Here is a 19,427-nt window from a genome sequence, read left to right as displayed (position 1 = left end):
AAATATCCCATCTCCTCGAAACATGAAATGAGAAGTATTTGTGATCTGTCCGTCCCCCTTTCCCTTCCATACTTCCAGTCTCTTCATTAAAATTGTGTGCTGTGTAGAGGTGACGCTGCATTTATTCAGCCGGAATAAAACTATAACATAACAGCTAGGTTTTATTTTTATACATGAGCCCATTCCTTAACCTTTATGATGAAGCTCCCTGCCTGATTTTGCTTGGTGTTTCCTGAATCTTGCAGACCTCAGCAGTTTTTCCATGGGGGAATAATGTGCTGTGTACAGACAGTGACTCATACACATATATATATATTAGTGCTGCACTGAGCAAATTCCCACTGCCATGCTGTGTTAGGGGTTATGTAACTGCGACACAAAGCAAAAATCCAAAGTGAAGGAGTGTTATACCTGCTTGGTGATAGGACATAAGTCATGGATATGGTGGTTCTTCCAAGTGGCAATGCAACAATTCATTGCTTTGTAATCAATGCTGAACCAGCAAAAGTCCTGAGTATCATTAAAACAGATAGGAAAAGTTCAAAGCCCCCCCCCCCCTTTGCAGGCATTATGTGGTTGCATTAGGTTAGGTTCAGCCCAGCTTTGTGATTGGGCAAGCCCATGCAGCTCTCCGCGGATGGCACCTTGGTCACCTGCACTGCACTAGTGGTAGTAAGCGGTACTGCCGCCCCTATTCATTCTTCATGGAGTTACTGTGGGCAGAAGCTTATTATAGAATCTCCCCAGAGGCAACGGTTCCTTGGAATGGAGAAGCAGTAACCTCACCGCAACCTCACCGCCAGTCTGTACATAGCCTTATCGGTAGTCGGTCTGCCACTGAACGGATAGAGAGAAGTTTTTCAACCACAAGCAGCTGCAAATCTGTTGCAATATCTGCAGAACATCAGATGACCTATGATTCTTTGAGACATGTGGCTTTATCTCTGCAACTGCACCAAAACCACTTATTATAGCATTTGTCAAACGTTCCTAAATTAACCTGGATGGGGTTAGAACAGGTAGAAAAGACCAAGACTTACTTTCCTCCCCTTTCCCCCTAATTAAGGTCTTCCTTGTCCTTCTCCTTACATTCTGGCCCTGATTTACTAAAGCTCCCTAAGGCTGGAGAGGATACACTTTCATCAAAGAATCTGGGTGATCCAGCAAAACTGGTCAAGGATTTAAAATATTTGCTATCAAAAAAAGAATGACTTTGAAGGAATCCATTCCAGGTTTGCTGGATCACACAGATTCACTGATGAAAGTGTATCCTCTTGAGCATTTGAGAGCTTTAATAAATCAAGCACTGTATGTCTATGTTTTGTATGTTGTGTAATCTATATACTTAGAACAGTGGGTCTAGTAATGGGAGGATCCAGCTACGCTCATACAATGGCCCTGATTCAGAAAAGCTCTCCAAGGCTGGAGAAAATACACTTTCAGAAGTGAAGCTGGGTGATCCAGAAAACATGGAATGGATTTTTAAAAATCATTTGCTAAATGTTTTGAATCCTGGACCAGATCCATTACAGGTTTGCTGGATCACCCAGCTTCACTGATGAAAGTGTATTCCCTCCAGCTATGGAGAGCTTTCATAAATCAGGGTCAACATAGGCCAAGCCATTTGCACTGTTAACTTTTTTCCTTGCACAGACTGGCATATTCCATGGAGCTTTCACTGTTGTGCAGAACATAGACTCACAACTGCCAATGGCTTGGACTGATGGTGTCATCTATTTTTTTCCTTGTATCTTTTTTAATTGTGTAGATTTGTATATTCCGTTTCATTTGTATTGGTTGTCTGTTATAACGTTATATTTTCATTAAAGTTTATAAAAAAGAACAGGTAGAACACAATGAGCCTGATTTATTAAAGCTCTGCAAGGCTACACTTTCATTAGTGAAGCTGGGTGATCCAACAAACCTGGAATGGATTTCTTAAAAGTCATTTGCAAATGTTTTCAATCCTGGACCAGGTTTGCTGGATCACCCAGGTTCACTGATGAAAGTGTATCCTCTCCAGCCTTGGAGAGCATTATTAAATCAGACCCAATGTGGCATGGTGGCTAGCATTCTTGCCTTTGCAGTCCAGGATTTCAATCTCAACCAGGACACTCACTGCATGGAGTTTATATTTATCTTCTTGTGTTTGCATGGGTTTTCTTTCCACATCCAAAAAACATGCAGTTAGGTTAGCTGGCTTTCCCCAAAAATTGACATTAAGACTTTTGATGGACAGAAGATAGAGAAATGGGGACAGTACATACAACACGGTTCTGTTCAATGGGGAGCGTCGGTGGGAAGACGAGCAAGCGGCACAGCAATTGCCCCAACCACAGTACACATGACAGATTTCAACACGACTGTTCATCTCAGGCAAAAATCATCTGATTCATCACATAGCTTCAGTTTATATTAATGACATATGACTATGGTAGGGACATTAGATTGTGAGCCCTTTAAAGGACAGCTATGGACATGACTGTGAACTTTGTACAGCGCTGCGTAATATGTCAGTGTTATATCAATAAAAATTAATCATGACTGATAACCAGTGCTTCTTTGCCATATTTGGGTACAGATTTATTAGCACGGGTCCTCTTTGGAGTTTCTCTAATATCCGCACCCCTCCTTATCACATCAGAAATATTATTGATACATTGTTACAAATATATTCCTTAATCCGCTTATACATTTAATAGATACAGATGGACATAAATAGTTTGGGGCTTGTTCTAATATTGTAATAAATCTCATTTATAGTATAAAAGATGATCTTCTTTATACTCCTTGGATTTACATAGTGTCTTTGGTAACTAGGGTAACCAATTCTTATTTTAGAAAAGTGTAATTAGCTTGCAGGCTGTTTGAAAGGAACATGTCAGCCTAGCGAAGTCGTCCTTTGTAATTAATTTTATTGGAGGAAAGCTGGATGAGATAGTGGACCATCTTCATGAATGTATAAAATAAATATGGGTGATTTTGCGTGGGTAGGTGTGTGTGTGTATATATATATATATATAAATATATATATGGTATATGTATATATATAGTGTTACTGCTAATATTTGTTTGAGTTGGATCTCAAGCTCTACTCCATAGAAGCTATTCATTCCACGATCCTCATTGATGTCTGAAACAGCTGTGTGCAGATTGGAATAAATGGCTCTATAATGTCCTGGATGTACATTTAGCCATGGGGTATAACAGAATGATTTGCATAGCTCCACCCACTATCCCAAAATAAGAAATGTGCCCTTATTTATGGGATACGTGATGTAATGGTGCATGTAAATTCCTTCTGTTCTAAGAAAGCTTTTTGCACAACTACGGTTCTATTTGCAATTGCAGAAAGGGACAGGGGATGTTCCTTCTGCAATACAACATACTTACCTGCATGTTTGCTCTCTATGAGCTGAGCATGCCACCAGGGTGTTCTGTTTAAACTCAACATCTCACAAGAGATAAGGAAGAGGCATTGCCTGTCCCTTCTGCAATAAAGGTTTTGACTGATTGCAATTTTTTAGTTTATATGTGTAGTTCCTCTTTAAAACCCAAAAAAACAAAAAAAAATTTCTAATACAATAGTTTAAAGAATTAAAATGATGAATAAACTATTTGTTTTATTAGCCAAATGTGTTTGCACACTGCACTACCTTCCAATTCCTCTCATCTCTGGATTCAGCTGGCAAATCAATCAAGTGGGCAAATCACACCAATTATAGTAGATTTACCAATAAATGGCAGACTTCATTTCTCAGCACCCCAGAATTACATCAATGAAGACATATCTACAGTATGTCTTCATTGATCTACTAACTAATATGTCTACTAAAAGGAAGCATTAAAGGTTTTGGCTCTGTGGAAATGTGTTCAGCTATAACAAAACGCGGCGTGGTCTTGAGTTTTTAAAAATTTCAGTCCCAAAGGTAATGCTTATACTTTACTCTAATCAGCATTATGGCTTTAATTTTTTTCTTTGCAGAATTTTGGCTGTTGGGTCTTTTAGTTACAAAGAGATGTTTTTGTTGCATTCATTTGCAAATACATGCAAGCCACAATGGCCTCATGCAGTAACATCTGCTTGCAACATTTGGCTGAAGTCATCCTTGGTTAGGTGCCAACAAGGAGATTGTATTAAATAATTATCTTACCTACTTTCTTTTTATATAATGCAGCGTTTTGGCATAGAGCAGTTGATTTTGCTAAACTTGTAAAAAAAGAGACTAGAGCTCCACCTGGTGGTTACAAAGAAGGCCACTATATATATATATATATATATATATATATATATATATATATATATATGAGTTATTTTGTTTAGAATTTATTGTAATAAATAAATACGCACCATGTCTCTACATATTCTCTAACATTGATTTTGTTGCTCTTCGTTGCAGTGTTCCATCTCTCCAGGAAGGTGACCACCGTGGTACCCGAGAGCTGCCTTCTCATCATCCTGGGTCTGGCTTTAGGAGGGATTGTCCTAGCCATAGCCCAGAGGGCTGAGTTTCAGCTGGAGCCAAGCCTATTCTTCCTCTTTCTTCTGCCTCCCATTGTTTTGGATTCTGGTTACTTCATGCCCAGCCGACTCTTCTTTGATAACATTGGAGCCATCCTGATGTATGCAGTGGTGGGCACCGTATGGAATTCCTTTGCAACAGGGACTGCACTGTGGGGGGTAAAGCTCTTAGGGCTCATGGGTAAGTGTGAGCTTTATTTAAAGTCTCAACTTTTTAAACCTTTTTTAAAATTTTAGACTAAATATGGAAATTTCTACATAGGTCCAGTTGTGACCCATTCTCACTAAATCAAGGTACTCAGCTGGTTTTAACTCCGGTGTTCCATGACCATATAGTGTGATAACACTATTTGCTAACTTTGGGGTAGATCCATATGTACCCAATGGTGCCTTCTTTGTTCTTCTACTATTCCAACAGTTTTAAAATATTATTTCATCCCTGGTGATCCTATCCATGGGGTCCTTTTTCAGGTACTTTCTGTAATAGGGTGACCATGCTCTGTCCCTCTTTTCCAAGGGTGCTCAAGCATTGGGTCACATACCTAATCAATTTAGGTTGCAAGCTGCCATGCATTGTCGTTACCAAAAGAAATCCCACCATGTGCCATAGTTAAGCTACGTACACACATCCATTGGTTTGCGCCCGATAATCGTCCCAGGGTTGATATCGGACGAGAATCTGGCGTGTGTACAGCGCCTGTCGTCCATCGTCCGAACGACCGTCCTGGCGAATTTGCAAACGATGGACGGCGAACGATCCTAATGTAAGGGAAAGGGGAGAGCGCACAGCGGGGTGCCGCTCCGTCGTTCTTCCCCTCCCCTCTCTATAGAGCAGAACGGTGCTGTATGTACAGCACTAATTCATGCATCGTGCTGTCCTTAGTCGTTGGAAAGGATCGTGAAAGATCCCTTCTAGCGACAATAATTGCACATGTGTATGCAGTTTTAGAGTTCATGTAGGAAGTTTCTACAGGGGATCAGCATCACTGAGATGCAAAAACGGATTTAAAAAGTGGGAAAAGTATATTATTTACCATTTTAAAAAAAACTTTGCAACTTTATATGACAATCAGTCCTTTAGAAAATTAAATGGCATAAATTTAGGGTTTACATTTAAGCAGGAGTAAAGAATTTTGCATTTGTGGAGTGTCTATGAAGCGGAGGAAAGCAGATCTGTCAATCTCATATTCATCATCATCATAAATAATGGAAAGCTGTAAAATGTTTTAATCTGACTTTAAAGGACTTCAGTATCAGAAATGATATGGTAATTAACACCATTTACATTCCATGTCCTTGCTGATAGATGAATTAATGCTTGCACATTAAACAGATCCATCAGCTTGATCTGTGGAGGCTTCAGACTAATGCAAAAAATATTCTCTTTATCACTAAAGAAGGATTAAGCAGCATTGATATAGATGTGCAGACCCAAAGACGAAGGTTAAGTAAGACAATTTCATGGTGTGATCTTCCAAAAAATGAATCATTCCAAAGAAATTCTCCTTGTTGACCCTTTGCTCCACAGCCCCTTTCTTACATGGCACATAATTTCCTCACTGTACTGTGGATTGTGCAAAGATTCTTCTTTTCACTTGATACCACAGGCGTTGCTGACGTTATTTTGTATCACATTTTTGTGCTGGGAAATCTAAAGAGTGAAGGGAAATCTAAAATCTTTTGGTTGTCACTGGAAGAAGAATCAAGGGGAAATCATCTAATGGAAACAACTCTTCTCTTAGAAGATAAAATCTTCTCTTACTTTCTGTTATGTTTCTGGGACAGTATGTGAGGCAGATGGCATTAGAAAGGATCAAACTATTCATTTTAATTTCTATGGGAGGTGATTATGATTTAGGACTAGGCTTAATTGAACAAAACAATGTCCGTAGGATATTACCAATGCCACATCCCAATCTTTAACATTTTTCAACAGAACATGAGAGGATAAAGAGACTTTTCAGCCATGATAGTTGCAACAATTGATTAAGTCATTACACGTTTGCCCATTCCTTTTTATAGAAAACCAATTTAATAAAAATATTTAAAATACAACAAACTTGTGTTCATATAAATTTCACATGATCAGATTTTTTTGACGTGTTTCGTGGTCAAAACCACTTCATCAGGAGTACAAGTTTTTCTATAAATACCAAAAAACCTTGAATTAAAAACAGAATATATATATATACATATACATAATTTTTACCATATTCATATAAAGCAGCTCAAATTACTCATAATCTGACATAAATTCAATGTTGAAACACCCCTTTAAAGTCAGGAATCACATAAGAGAGGAGAGGTAAGGACAAGGCATCTCAGAGGTATACTTGCTTGTGCCACTTAAAATGGTACTATAAATATTAAAATTATCTCATTATATCACAACTTGAAAAGTGACATCACCAAATTCTTCACCAATTGCCGGGGGTGTTTCATCATTGAACTTATGTCAGATTGTGAGTAATTTGAGCTGCTTTATATGATTATGGTAAAAATTATGTATTATGTATTATTATGTATGTGTTACTTATAGAAACACTTATACTCCTCCTGACGAAGTGGTTTTGACCACGAAACGCGTCAAGTAAAATCTGATCATGTGAAACATATGAGTGTGCCAAAGAAACACATGTAAACACAAGTTTGTTGTATTTTAAATATTTTTATTAAAGTGGTTTTCTATAAAAAAAAGAATGGGTAAATGTAATAACTTAAATGTAATGACTTAATCAATTTTTGTAACTATCATGCCTGAAAAGCCCATTATCCTCTCATGTTCTTTTGAAAAATGTTAAGACTAGGCTTGCCAAAAAGTTAGCAGTTTTATCCAGCTTGTTACTCCGTTTGGGGAGTCCTGGTAGTCTTTTTAGTGAACATTTATTGTAATACTATAATTATATTGGATGTATCTATAGGAATAATATGATATTTACACTATGAATTCTTATGATCATAAATCTTTTATATCCTGAAGAAGCAAGCTAGGTCCTGCGAAACGCGTAAAGAAAAAATTGGGATTATCTGGATGGGTACCCTAATAACATTGAATTTTTTTGCTATACGCTATTTTGTTTTTAATGATATTAAATAATTACTAATTTTAATATTGTGATTTAAGATGTGGTATGTATATTTTGCCTTAAAAGTTCCACTATTAAGCTATCTATGTATGTGTAAATATTACTATAATTAGTATTTCCTGAGGAGCTATTATGCTTTATATGACCCTGGTGTAGTGATTATGTATTTAGACACCTTCCTAATGGTTAAGTTTAGATGTCTACAATGAAGGGTACTGTTAATGCTATAGTATACAAGGACATTAACACCATTGTGGTCTTCCAACTTTGTGCTAACAGTTTGGTGAAGTCACATTTCTGTTCAAGAATCTGTGACCTTGTGTACAAAGCCAACTCCCTAAAGACATTGTGGATGAGTTTGGTGAGCAGGAACTCAAGTGGCCTTCACAGAGCCCTGACCTTAACCCTACCGGACACCAACAAGATAAATGGGAATGTCGAATGTGACAAGGTCTTCTCATCCAACATCCGTACCTGACCTCACAAAGGTTGCGTTGACTGAATAGGCACAATTTCCACAGATCTTGTGAAAAGCCTTCTAAATGTCCATGGTTTTGGATGGGATTTCCAACAAATGCAAGTTAGCAATAGGTCAGGGGTCTACAACTTTTGCTCATAGAGTTCTCTAATCTCTTTTCAATAAATCTAATATTGGCATAAAAATACAGTAAGATTTTTGTATATTCCATTAAATGCTGATCCTGTGCATTAGCACTGTATACAGAACTAAGTCTCTGGATGGACTCAGAAAGTGATGAATAATAAAAGACCCATGGGAAAATTTACAATGATCTCTCTAAATAAATTGCTGTTTTTAATTTATTCAGAGGAGAAATTTAATTAAAAGGCGAACTAATCCTGATCACATTGCAGATTTCAATGCTCACTTGCCAAAGGAAATTGGTAAGAAAGGAAGGCTCACCCTTCCCCTCTCCAGTTGCACTCAGGCCAACCTTCCTTGTTCCCTACAGGATGACAACTTTAACATAATTTTGAGTACCAGAGATTGGCTATGATGTTTGGAACTTTTAACACCTTCTCAGTATACTCTAAATTTAGCTATGAATGTTGCCATTGCTTATAGAATTATCCAATAATATTTAGTTTTCTATTCTCTGTTATACTTTGTGTGGTGCATTGTCTGTTTTCATTGCATCCCTTTTGTAGGTAAGGCCTGCCATCATCGTCATTACACCTAACAAGTTAATAGATCTGTTATCTGTTACAAGCAAGTAGTTAGCAAATTACCAACGCCACTTATAGACAAACTGTATTTTCAGGTCCATTTCAGGATAAAGATGGCAACCTTGCACCATAAAGTGTCAAGAACTGAACACTAAAAGACACTAAAAGGTCCGATGTTCCTTTACAGTGTAACTCAATCCAAAATGCTTTGTTTTAGCTTTTTGTGTCCCCATTGGGAGGTTTGTATGAACAACTAGTAAGTGGAATTCTCAACATTACTCTTTCTTAGACATTTGCCTGCACACGGTCCCATTGGTGTCAGTGGTCACCAGGACAAATAGAGAGAACAAATTAGTGCCAGGACAAGGTTCTTTGTCGAATATGCACCCTTGCCCATAAGCTGTGAACTATTTCAGTAATATAGGTTGCAGGACCTGCCCTTTTTGCACCCCCTTCTTCTTCACTGCCCGTCCCATATATATATATATATATATATATATATATATATATATTTAATATTACTGTACTGGTATGAAGACATGGACCTGCATTTGGTGTCATTAGAAATCTGGGACTCCTGAATCACATACTTTTTTGCAAATCTCAACTTTCTCATTTAAAGCTGGAGTTTGAAGAGGGTTGATCCCCCTCCTCCAGAAATTTCCTACTGTTTGCTTTGAAGAACCATTAGAGAGTTAGGTCACCCCCATTCCTCCATTCTTAACAAGTGTTCTTCCAGAGGTTGTTAGAGGTTCCTGAAACTGTGGCAGACTAACTTCTCATTTCATGATACCTGCATAGGTCTGGGGCCAACACTAGCCATCTGCATGGCTCCCATGATATTTCACTTGTCTGTGCATGTGGTGTTCTTGCCACCATTGTAAAGTGGTATTCTTTCCATTACCCCCCCCCCCCCCCATAAATTGGTTTCAGCATGGGTTCCCTAAAAATTATTTTAAGGATTCCTTAGGAATAAAAAGATTAAGAAAGCCTGGTCTAGAAATATGGGAAGATGTGTATTTAAATCTCTTTGGATGCAAGCAGATGCCAAACAAAGCCTAATGTAGGCATTTGCCTTAAAGGATTTATTTTAGAGGAAAGTCTTTAAAACCTCAATGAAGTCAATAGAAATATGTAATTTATTAAACAATAATAAGAAACACATAGCTATGACTTCTGTCTCTTTTAGCTTTACTGGTTCGTTTTATCAGAACATAGTGACTTGGATTATACACATTTGGATAATAGGCATATGATGCCTATTATCCAAAGCACTCCGCAGAATGTTTGTGTGTGACAAATGATGGATAATAACATGTTGTTAGAAGAGATGAGAAAATAGCTGATGTTCCTGTTTCATGAAATCAAGAGAGATTTCCGCTCGGCTGTGTTTTGCGGTAAAGAATCAAAGCCTACATACCAATTATCCTATGAGAGAGGGCAACCTGTGAATGTTAAAGCAGAGCTCTGATCACATAAATACACAGTAAAACTGAAAACATAAAATTATACATGGATGTTTTCAATACTATTCTGTATGACAGCTACTAGAGCATGCTGTATGTAATGTTAAAGGGAACATGTACTGAGGCAGATGCTTCTTTAAATGCTAGTTATTATTATTATTAGATAGTATTTAGATAGCGCCAACATATTACGTAATGCTGTACAATTAATAGGGATCCAGCTGTCATGGTGATCCAGTTGCTTTAATATTTTCATGATCACTGTCTTGGATCAAGGATACAGCCAACTGAATTGAAGAAAAGATTAAAGATTGTTCCAACACATTGACATGAGATATAAAAGTAACGCTGCTTGATTGATTATTGTAAGTTCACACCAACTTCAACTTTCAATTGTGCAAATTTTATACAATCTCCTATAGATTTACCAAAACTGAGTAATGCCAAATCCCAGGTTAACTGTCAGCTTATATTAAATCAAGCAACAATTTGCTCTACAGTTACATTCAGGGCAATGCCAAACAGTGAAACCCATGCCTAAACTTCAACTGCCCAATATTTATTTAGGAACAATTAATATCCATTGATTTCAGTTGTACTGGCTAAAAAATTTAAAATCCTCACCCTAATTAAAATATCTATATTGTATTCTAAAAATTTGGATTGGTGTTTTCACAATAGTGTGTATCATAGAAAAGATCATGCAAGGATGAGCAAAACATTTATACCAGAACAGCAAATTATTTAAATGTGATTTGCAGACTCAATCACTTGCTTAGTCCCTATTACTAATAAATTTACAACCTAGCAGAAAGGTATCATGCAGAGTGATTAGAAAAGGACACATTTTTTATGGCAGTGAATGTAACATTCACCAAATTTTTAAAAGTGACTACTCATTCCCTAAATTTAAAACATTCACAACAAAGATATACTTTCAATAAATATTTTGTTTTTTGTCACATGCACAGTTTTATAAATATCAACACATTTATTAACATAACATAACACATTTATTACCATTAACATATCAACACAAACTATTAAATGTGGGTCAATTAAGGAGAATAATTTTTTTAATAAAATGAAAAAAATATATATTTGTACAAATATTTCACTAATGTCAGAAAGGAAACTGTGCATTTGAGAACTTGCTAACATTACATGATTCTGTAAAAGCTGATGGTCTGAACATCTTTTATTTTACCATTTTTTGCTGAAGATCCCCAGGTAGAGGCTGGTTTGATGGATTTCCTGCTGTTTGGAAGCCTCATTTCTGCCGTTGATCCTGTCGCTGTGCTGGCCGTGTTTGAGGAAGTTCACGTCAATGAGACCCTTTTCATCATTGTGTTCGGAGAGTCTCTGCTGAACGATGCCGTGACTGTGGTAGGTGCCATGCTGCATGCTCAAATATTTATTTTTTATTTATTATTGTCTTATTTATTTATTTTGTCACTTTAAAATACTTTAAAATACTTTGATGAGATGAGACGGGTCCCAAAATACCAACCGGAAAGCTGTGACACTTCATTAGTGGAATGTCAGCTAAAGGATGTTAGGTACATTTAGTGAAAAATGATTTTAATATCCTAGCAAACATAATGGCCCTGATTTATTAAAGCTCCCTAAGGCTCGAGAGAATACACTTTCATCAGTGAAGCTGGGTGATCCAGCAAACCTAGAATGGATTTCTTAAAAGTCATTTGCTACTTGTTCCTAGTCCACATCCATTCCAGTTTTGCTGGATCACTCAGCCTCACTGATGAAAGTGTATCCTCTCCAGCCTTAGAGAGCTTTAATAAATCACACCCAATGTCTGCTATATTCAGGCATTTCCATTAGGTGACAACACTCTGTCCTAGTCTTCTAAATGTGGTCCTATGTTGTCACGGGGCCAATTACACAGACATGGTCCATTCTTTTTCATAATCAGGAACTGAGACATGCCAGCCAATGCTGGAGTGCATGTGAGATATTAAGTGCCTGCAAAGATGCAGTGCAGCACGGAATTACAACAAAAGAATAAAAAAAGGTCAAAACAAATACATTTTAAAAAATTGCATTTGTGTAGGATACACAGTGCTTCAATTCTTTTTATTATTAATATTATTAAAGAGGATTTATATAGCGCCAACATATTACGCAGTGCTGTACATTAAATAGGGATTGCAAATGACAGACTAATACAGATAGTGATACAGGAGGAGAGGACAATTCTTCTTGTTAAGGTTTATACCTACTGTAAATCTTTCCTCATTATAATTCGATTTAGAAACCTTTGGAAGCAAGCTGCCCTGCTGGTCTCATCCGTTATTTATTAGCAATGAGTGACACGCAGACCTCTCTCACTCTGTCACGTTGCTCTGTCTTGGCTGAACCATCTATAGGATCATTGTTAGTATCAGATGGTATAAGGGAACGAGACCAACTGCTGCATTATCTGTGAGCATACTTATCACAGGCAAGGCTAATATATGACAGATGTATGCAGACTGACAGTGAATACCCAGTGACTGTGCAGGAGAGCTTACTGTCAAGTTAAAGTAGATATAATATTAGCCAGTATAGCGCCGACATATTACGCAGCGCTGTACAACGTCCATAGTCATGTCACTAACTGCCCCTCCAAGGAGCTCACAATCTAATGTCCCTACCATAGTCATATGTCATTAATACAGTCTAAGGACAATTTTGGAAGGAAGCCAATTAACGTAACAGCATGCTTTTGGAATTTGTGGGGTACACCGTGCTGTCCCCCAATCAATAAAATCTCATATTACTTTTAACATAATAAAGCAAAAACTTTAAAAAATAAAGCATTGTGAGTAAATAGGTTCTTTATTGCAGAAGGGACAGGTAACGTCTGTTTGCATTCTTCCTTGTATTGTATACTGAGCTAAGCATGCATAGTTCAGTGTATGATCCCAGCACAGCTGGATGGCAGAAATGAATGAAATTCTGTGTGCATGCATTGGAGATATATCATTCCAGTCTGGCCAATCCAGATGTCCAAGGATCCCTAACCTGGAATGACGATAACGGTGATGGAATAAGAAGAGGTGAGTGTAGTAAAAAGTTGCGAACTGGCAAATTGGTTTAATATATTGCAGAAGAGACATCGTCTGTCCTTTCTACAATAATATTTGTTTTATTTTTGCAGTTTAGTTTAGTTAGACCACTTCAGTGTTCTCCCCAACCCCTTTTAGCAGGGCGCACATCCCGCCACTCTTTATCAACCACCCGGCTGTTTTTGAGTGGTTACTGAAGAGTTGGGTCACAATACAGAGGCCACCTTCTGCTACAATTTCTTCCCACCCAGCTTAAAAAAAATTCTGGGTAAACATTGCATTTTGATGCAATTGCTTGTCATTTACAACATTTAAAGGCACAAAATTAACCCTCACATTCCACCCCCAAAAACCATGCATGTTTTTGTAATATAAGATATACTTCCCTAAAGCCTTGTATAGACAGACATTCAATGGAAGTTTTATGGACACACAGCCCTGTCCTGTTCTATGTAGAGGGGAGGAAGAGCGAGTGGCATCACACAATTGGTCATCTATCAATCTAATGTGGTGGAATGATTAACAACATCGAGGGACAGCTGTAAAACTAGAAGATCTTTGCCTGAGACAAGCAAGACCATTCATCTTGGGTGAGGATTATGTGATGTGTGTAAATTGCTTTAGTCCATCGTCTGTAACCCTAACCAGGTGCAGGGGAACCACTAATCCAGTATTGCAGATATACCCATGTTGGTCACCCCCCAGCAGTCTCCTTGTACCAACATCACTGCAGCAGGATCCCAAAAGGATCCCTGCTCTGTACAGCCAATAGGAAGTGTTTATGTCAGAGTGCAAAATACTTAAAGAAGTGACGTGCCTCCTGTTAAAAGTAAATGGGAATACTCAGTGCAGGAGCTATAAGGAGATTTAAAAAGGGGGAATTTTAGATTTTTGTTTGTAATGCCAATGATCAGGAGATGAGAGACCAGCTTTAAATCAGCAGCTTTCATTAAAATAATCTACTTTGAAGTTGACCTTCACTGTACCCCTTTCTAAATCCGTGGCTTCCCATTGGATACAGTGGCTGCCTATTACATAAAAAAAAATAGGCCAATTGTAACTTTTGCATAACTTTTAGTGATCTAACTTTTACCCTCCAATGAAGTTTTCAGGGGGATACATTGACATGAATAGCAGGCTGTACATGAAAAAAGCCCTCCTGGATCTTCCAATGGCTCCACGTTATTACAACTCAACAGACATTCAGTGTTTGTCTAGAACACAGATTAAAAACCTTTCTTCCTTCCCCTGGAAAGTAATTGCTATTATCGATCTGTTGTCCCACGCGCTTTATTTGTGGTGGTGATCACACAGAGACGTCGTGCTCTGGAGATGTTTTGTGAGGTCATTGGACAATAACATAACATTTTCTGTAAATCGGGACAATATTTGCATCATAGAAGAGTTGTATGACACGGCATGGGTTCCTACCGGGGAGAGAATACAAGGGTGACATTGTTTCCTTTTCAAGGATCAGAATAATCATAATTCAGTGCTCTAATCCTCATTAATGCCCCTTTATCAAGTGTGTGTTCCAGTAAGTTTGTGGATGTTTGCCAGCAAATTATAAATAGGCCATTTTTTATTATCTTATTAAAGTTTTATATGTTATTTAATTTGAAAGTCATTTTCAATATCTCCAAATCAGTTTTCATTAAAATTATAGCAAAATGAAGATTGTTTAGGCACTTTTATAGGGTGGCAACACTTAGTCCCTCTTTTCCAGGTGTGCTCTTTTGTTGTCATCCTGGCACATGGGATTTCAAGACTGCCATTAGCAGTTTCAACACACTTTATGGGTACATGGGTACAGTACTTAGCGGTGGGTATTTGGGTCCCTAGGCAGTTTCTAAGACAGTTCCCAATAATGTGATTAGATTCACCATTAGCTGGCTGGGAGCTTTTATTGGGTTGGGCTAAAGTTTGGACTTCAGTCCAGTCAAAATTTGAAACTAGGAAAGTCCAGGTTCAGAGGCCCCTGGGAATATCTGTAGCAATGAAGTATGCACATGTGATTCTTTTCACTGGTTATCACTTAAGCTTAAGTTTTTTGCATCAATTGTCACTGATGTCCCAGTTGTATTTGGTTATTGGCAGATATAGCAAGTTTTCTGTTCATGCTAATAGTAGTCTTGTACGTAAGATAAGTCATGTTTTAAAGATGCATTTGGTGATGCCTCTGCTGTGCTGCTCACTGTTCTCCTTGCTGGAGAGGAAGCTGTACCGGAGGACTTGCAATGGAAGGATCCCCCTGCTTTAGCTTCATTCATCTTGTCAGCTGCTTTGGTAATGTCCCCACCAGTCATCAGATCACCAGACATTGGGGGCAACCCTGACCTGAACAAGCTAAGCCCTGCTTCTTTATCAAAATAACCAGCTCTGCTCACAGATACAGTGCAGAATAAGACATAATAAGTCAGTAATGTCAAATAAAATCCAGCTTCACTGAGCCCACATTCCTTTGCTTGCTTTTTGGGGAAGGGATGGGGGGGGAATTGGCAAAGCTTCTACATTATAGGTCCTCTTTAAACGTTAGAGAGTGCATTTTTGACTCCAAAGTGAGACAGACCAAAGCAATAGGTTTACTTATATGGTGGACCCACCAGCAGTGAATTCATACCTTCGCTGAGTTTCCCCTTCATTGGTTGGAGAAAAAGCTCAGTGAAAGCTCCATCCTGGTTGAAGTTTGCACATTGCTTAACACTCTCTCCTTGCCATTTTGTGATACCTAAAATGGCCGATGCCAACCTGGTCACATGGCAGGGAGAAGAATGAGCCACATGCCCTCCACCTTCCTTTATATTCTGGAGTATTTTTCCACACTCCTGACAGCAAAAGAAGCAGGTGGTGGTTTCATCAATTAAAGCCAACCTGATGCATTACCTTTAATGAGCATAAAACCGGTTCACCTAAGATGAATGCATTGCATGTTTGTAAAATGCTCAGATCAGTTGCCATTTTTCTTTGTTTGTAGTTCTGAAGATAAACCTTCCAAAATCTCCCCCCCCCCCCTCCTTCTTTACAAGAATACCAAGTATATGATTTAATTGGCTGCATTTAGTCATTTCAGCAGCTCCCCATTGTAAATCAATATCCTGCTCATCAATTAGATTCTTTTTTTTTTAAGCTCTACAGTGTGCAGCCCGTGGGGGTTACTGAGACTAAGCATGAATTTCAAAACGTGATCGATAACAGCAATTACATTATATGAAAGTCTCAGAGGCTGCGGGGAGATCGTCCAAAGCCGCAGTTCTGTATGCACAGCAGGAATGCGCTTTGTTGTTATGCTTTATTAACCCAATTTCCCTAGCAGCCAAATATTGCAGAAGGACTGACCTCAAATGTATGAGATGTATTATGCACTGACGCAGTATATTAAGAGCAACAGTTGACAATGCCTGTGTAATAAATGGTTAAATGGCACTCTATAGCAGTGTTTCTTGACCTTTTTATCATGGGGGACCCTTGAAATAACTTTCAGGTCTCGGGGAACCCCGGCTATAATTACTATATCCACAGCTCGCAGTACATTAGCATGGTGATCAGTAGGAAGAATGTCACCATTACACATAGCCAAAAAGATCATTGGTGTCACTTAAACTGATCTGAGGGACACAGATTGCTCATTGCTCAAGGGATCCCCACCAGCCTTTGAAAGAACATTAGGATTCTATGGTTCCATGGATGGTTCCATGGTACCCTCATTGAAAAATACTGCTCTATAGAAATCCCTTGCGAATGGGTAACAATGTAGAAGCACAGCAGGAAGATGTAAGTTGTCACTTTATAACTGTAAGTGGACATCAATGGCAGGATTACTTACATAAAATGCAGATGGGGATGGTTGATTCCCCATATGTGTTGTAAATGAGTGCCATACATAGGTCAATTTTCCTATTCGTCCCAGAAACCTATTCCATCATTTGAATAAATAGACCATAAATCGATACCAAATGATATGTTAACTATACAACTAAACCTTCCTTATTTGCTCCCTACTGGCCTGATAAATAACCTATCCAAAGCCTTTTTTAAATATTCTCATTTAGTTCAAAAAAGGTTAATCCTGTAGAAACCTTATAAGCTGATTCCTGTTTTTCATTGAGACTTGCTCTAGATTCATTTGAAGACAAGAAACCATCTCCACCCTATTCTATAGCATTTTTGTAGTTCTAAAATACTTCCTGTCCTTGGGTGACCACACTGTTCATCTATAGATAGTGTGTAATGAGTGTTGTCACGCTAGAACAGGAAGTGTTACCAGAAGGATCACCAAGTGAGAAAAAAGGACATAACTGAAAACTAATATAGCCACCACCACTGGTAAGCTGAAGTATATGACATTTTTGTTCTTGGGTTTATGCTTTGACATTCCTGAGGGATTTATTCAATTGTGAGCAAAGTTTGTTCTAAGTCTTGTGAAAGGTATTTTGTTACCCATGGTACCAAATCTTATGGAATTTTAGTAGTCCGTCCTGTTATTTGGCTTCAGTTCCCATATCATCATCTGTAATATTTGATTTTTGCTTAATTGAATTCCTTCCTTGATTGTTCTTTCAGTCCTCAGCAATTGTAGCTGTTAGTGTTGTTTCCTTAAAGGGCATGTCTGGAGAAAAGGGTTGATTTTTGGTTTGGATAGAGTAGGGGAAGAGTTAAAACCTACGTCATGTCTTAATTTTTAGGTCAGACAAAAGCAAAGACAGAAGATATATGGTAAACCACTATATGATCTTTTTAAAGTCTCCCTTTGTCTACGTGCAAAAGCACAAAGATATGGATTGGAAAACAGTTGCCCAGATGCAGGGGACTTTAGAGTACGAGGAATGGATCCTTGGATCCCTTACACATGTGCAACAAGGGCTACGATCACATGGGTGGTGGTTCGAATGTTCCTCTGCCAGTCTTTAAGCAGCTACCATTCAAAATAAACAAGCATAACAATTTTGTGGTCCACTCATAATAATTTGTCCCTTGTTATTATACTTCGGTCTTTTCCTTTTATTCTATGCTTATGTTCTTGTTTCTGTATTTATATATTTAAATAAAAATATTGAAAGCCAAAATAAACAAGCATTGGCATGGATTTGATGAGTAGACCACCTACCACCTCCATTTATTCCTTATTGGCAGCAATGGAAGAGATGCTGCATCTGTTAGACCACCATGGTTATCTGCCTATGTAACCTAGCCCTGAAGGAGAACCTACTTCACCTTCTCAAACCTCAGCCCACCACTAGTAGTTTAATGGACAGTCCGCAATCCCTTGAGCCCCCAGCCCTGCTATTTATTTCCTATTGACAGCCACAGAAGAGAAGTGGCTTGGAGTGTCCACTGGGCTGGCACAGTTATCTGTCCATGTAACCTAGCCCTAAAGAGGGACCTACTACATCCTTTTCAGATCTAAGCCCACTACTACCATATTTTTTGAAAACAAACAAGTGTTGGAATGTTTCTAAAGGGTGGTCATCAAAACCTGCATTCATTCTCCAATGGCAACCACAGAACAAATGCTCCATGATGCTCCCACCGGGCTGCCTGGGTCATCTGTCCATGTGCACCTGGCCCCCAGACCCCAGCTCTATTAAAACGAACTAGTGTTGGATTGGTTCTGATGAGCACAGTTGCCAAACTTCCCCCATCAATTCCCTATTGACAGAAAAGAGATGCTACTTGAAGCCACCACCAGGATATTACATTGGCCCATATGATCTAACCCAAAAGAAGTACCTACTAAATCCTCTCGGGCCTCAGCCTTCCATTGCCATGTTGGTGATGATGGTTGGTCATCGACTTCCCTTTCTCCCTTTATTACTTACTTGCAGTCATGGAAGAGAAGCTTCTTGATGCATCCACCAGGCTGTTATGGTTATCTGTCCATGTGAAGTAATCCTGAAGAAGGATCTACTGCTTCCTCCACACACTTAAGTCCACCACTGCTATGTTCCTTGATAATGAATAAGTGTTAAGGTGTTGAAGCCAGTAGACTTGTGCTGGTGAGGTTGACAGTTGGGAGGTATGAAGAAGAACAGTCCCTTCAAACCAGAGAAGGTTCTGAGGTATGAAGAGGGACTGTCCCTCTAAATTGGGGAAGGTTGGGAGG

The 19,427-nt window shown here is 38.5% G+C and overlaps 1 protein-coding gene across 1 annotated transcript in view; it reads left to right on the top strand.

The window, feature by feature from the left end:
• The window catches only part of SLC9A5 (solute carrier family 9 member A5), a 77,165-nt gene that overhangs the window by 11,321 nt on the left and 46,417 nt on the right, over window positions 1-19,427 (top strand). Inside the window, exons 2-3 of the mRNA XM_072422484.1 lie at window positions 4,401-4,703; window positions 11,482-11,645. Of these exons, the coding sequence (XP_072278585.1) occupies window positions 4,401-4,703; window positions 11,482-11,645 (467 nt within the window). The remainder of the gene's footprint in view (window positions 1-4,400; window positions 4,704-11,481; window positions 11,646-19,427) is intronic.

The sequence above is a fragment of the Pyxicephalus adspersus genome, chromosome 9, assembly GCF_032062135.1.
Source record: "Pyxicephalus adspersus chromosome 9, UCB_Pads_2.0, whole genome shotgun sequence".
NCBI lineage: Eukaryota > Metazoa > Chordata > Amphibia > Anura > Pyxicephalidae > Pyxicephalus > Pyxicephalus adspersus.
The sequence above is the reverse complement of the archived record's forward strand: the minus strand, read 5'-3'. Positions and strand labels throughout refer to the sequence as shown.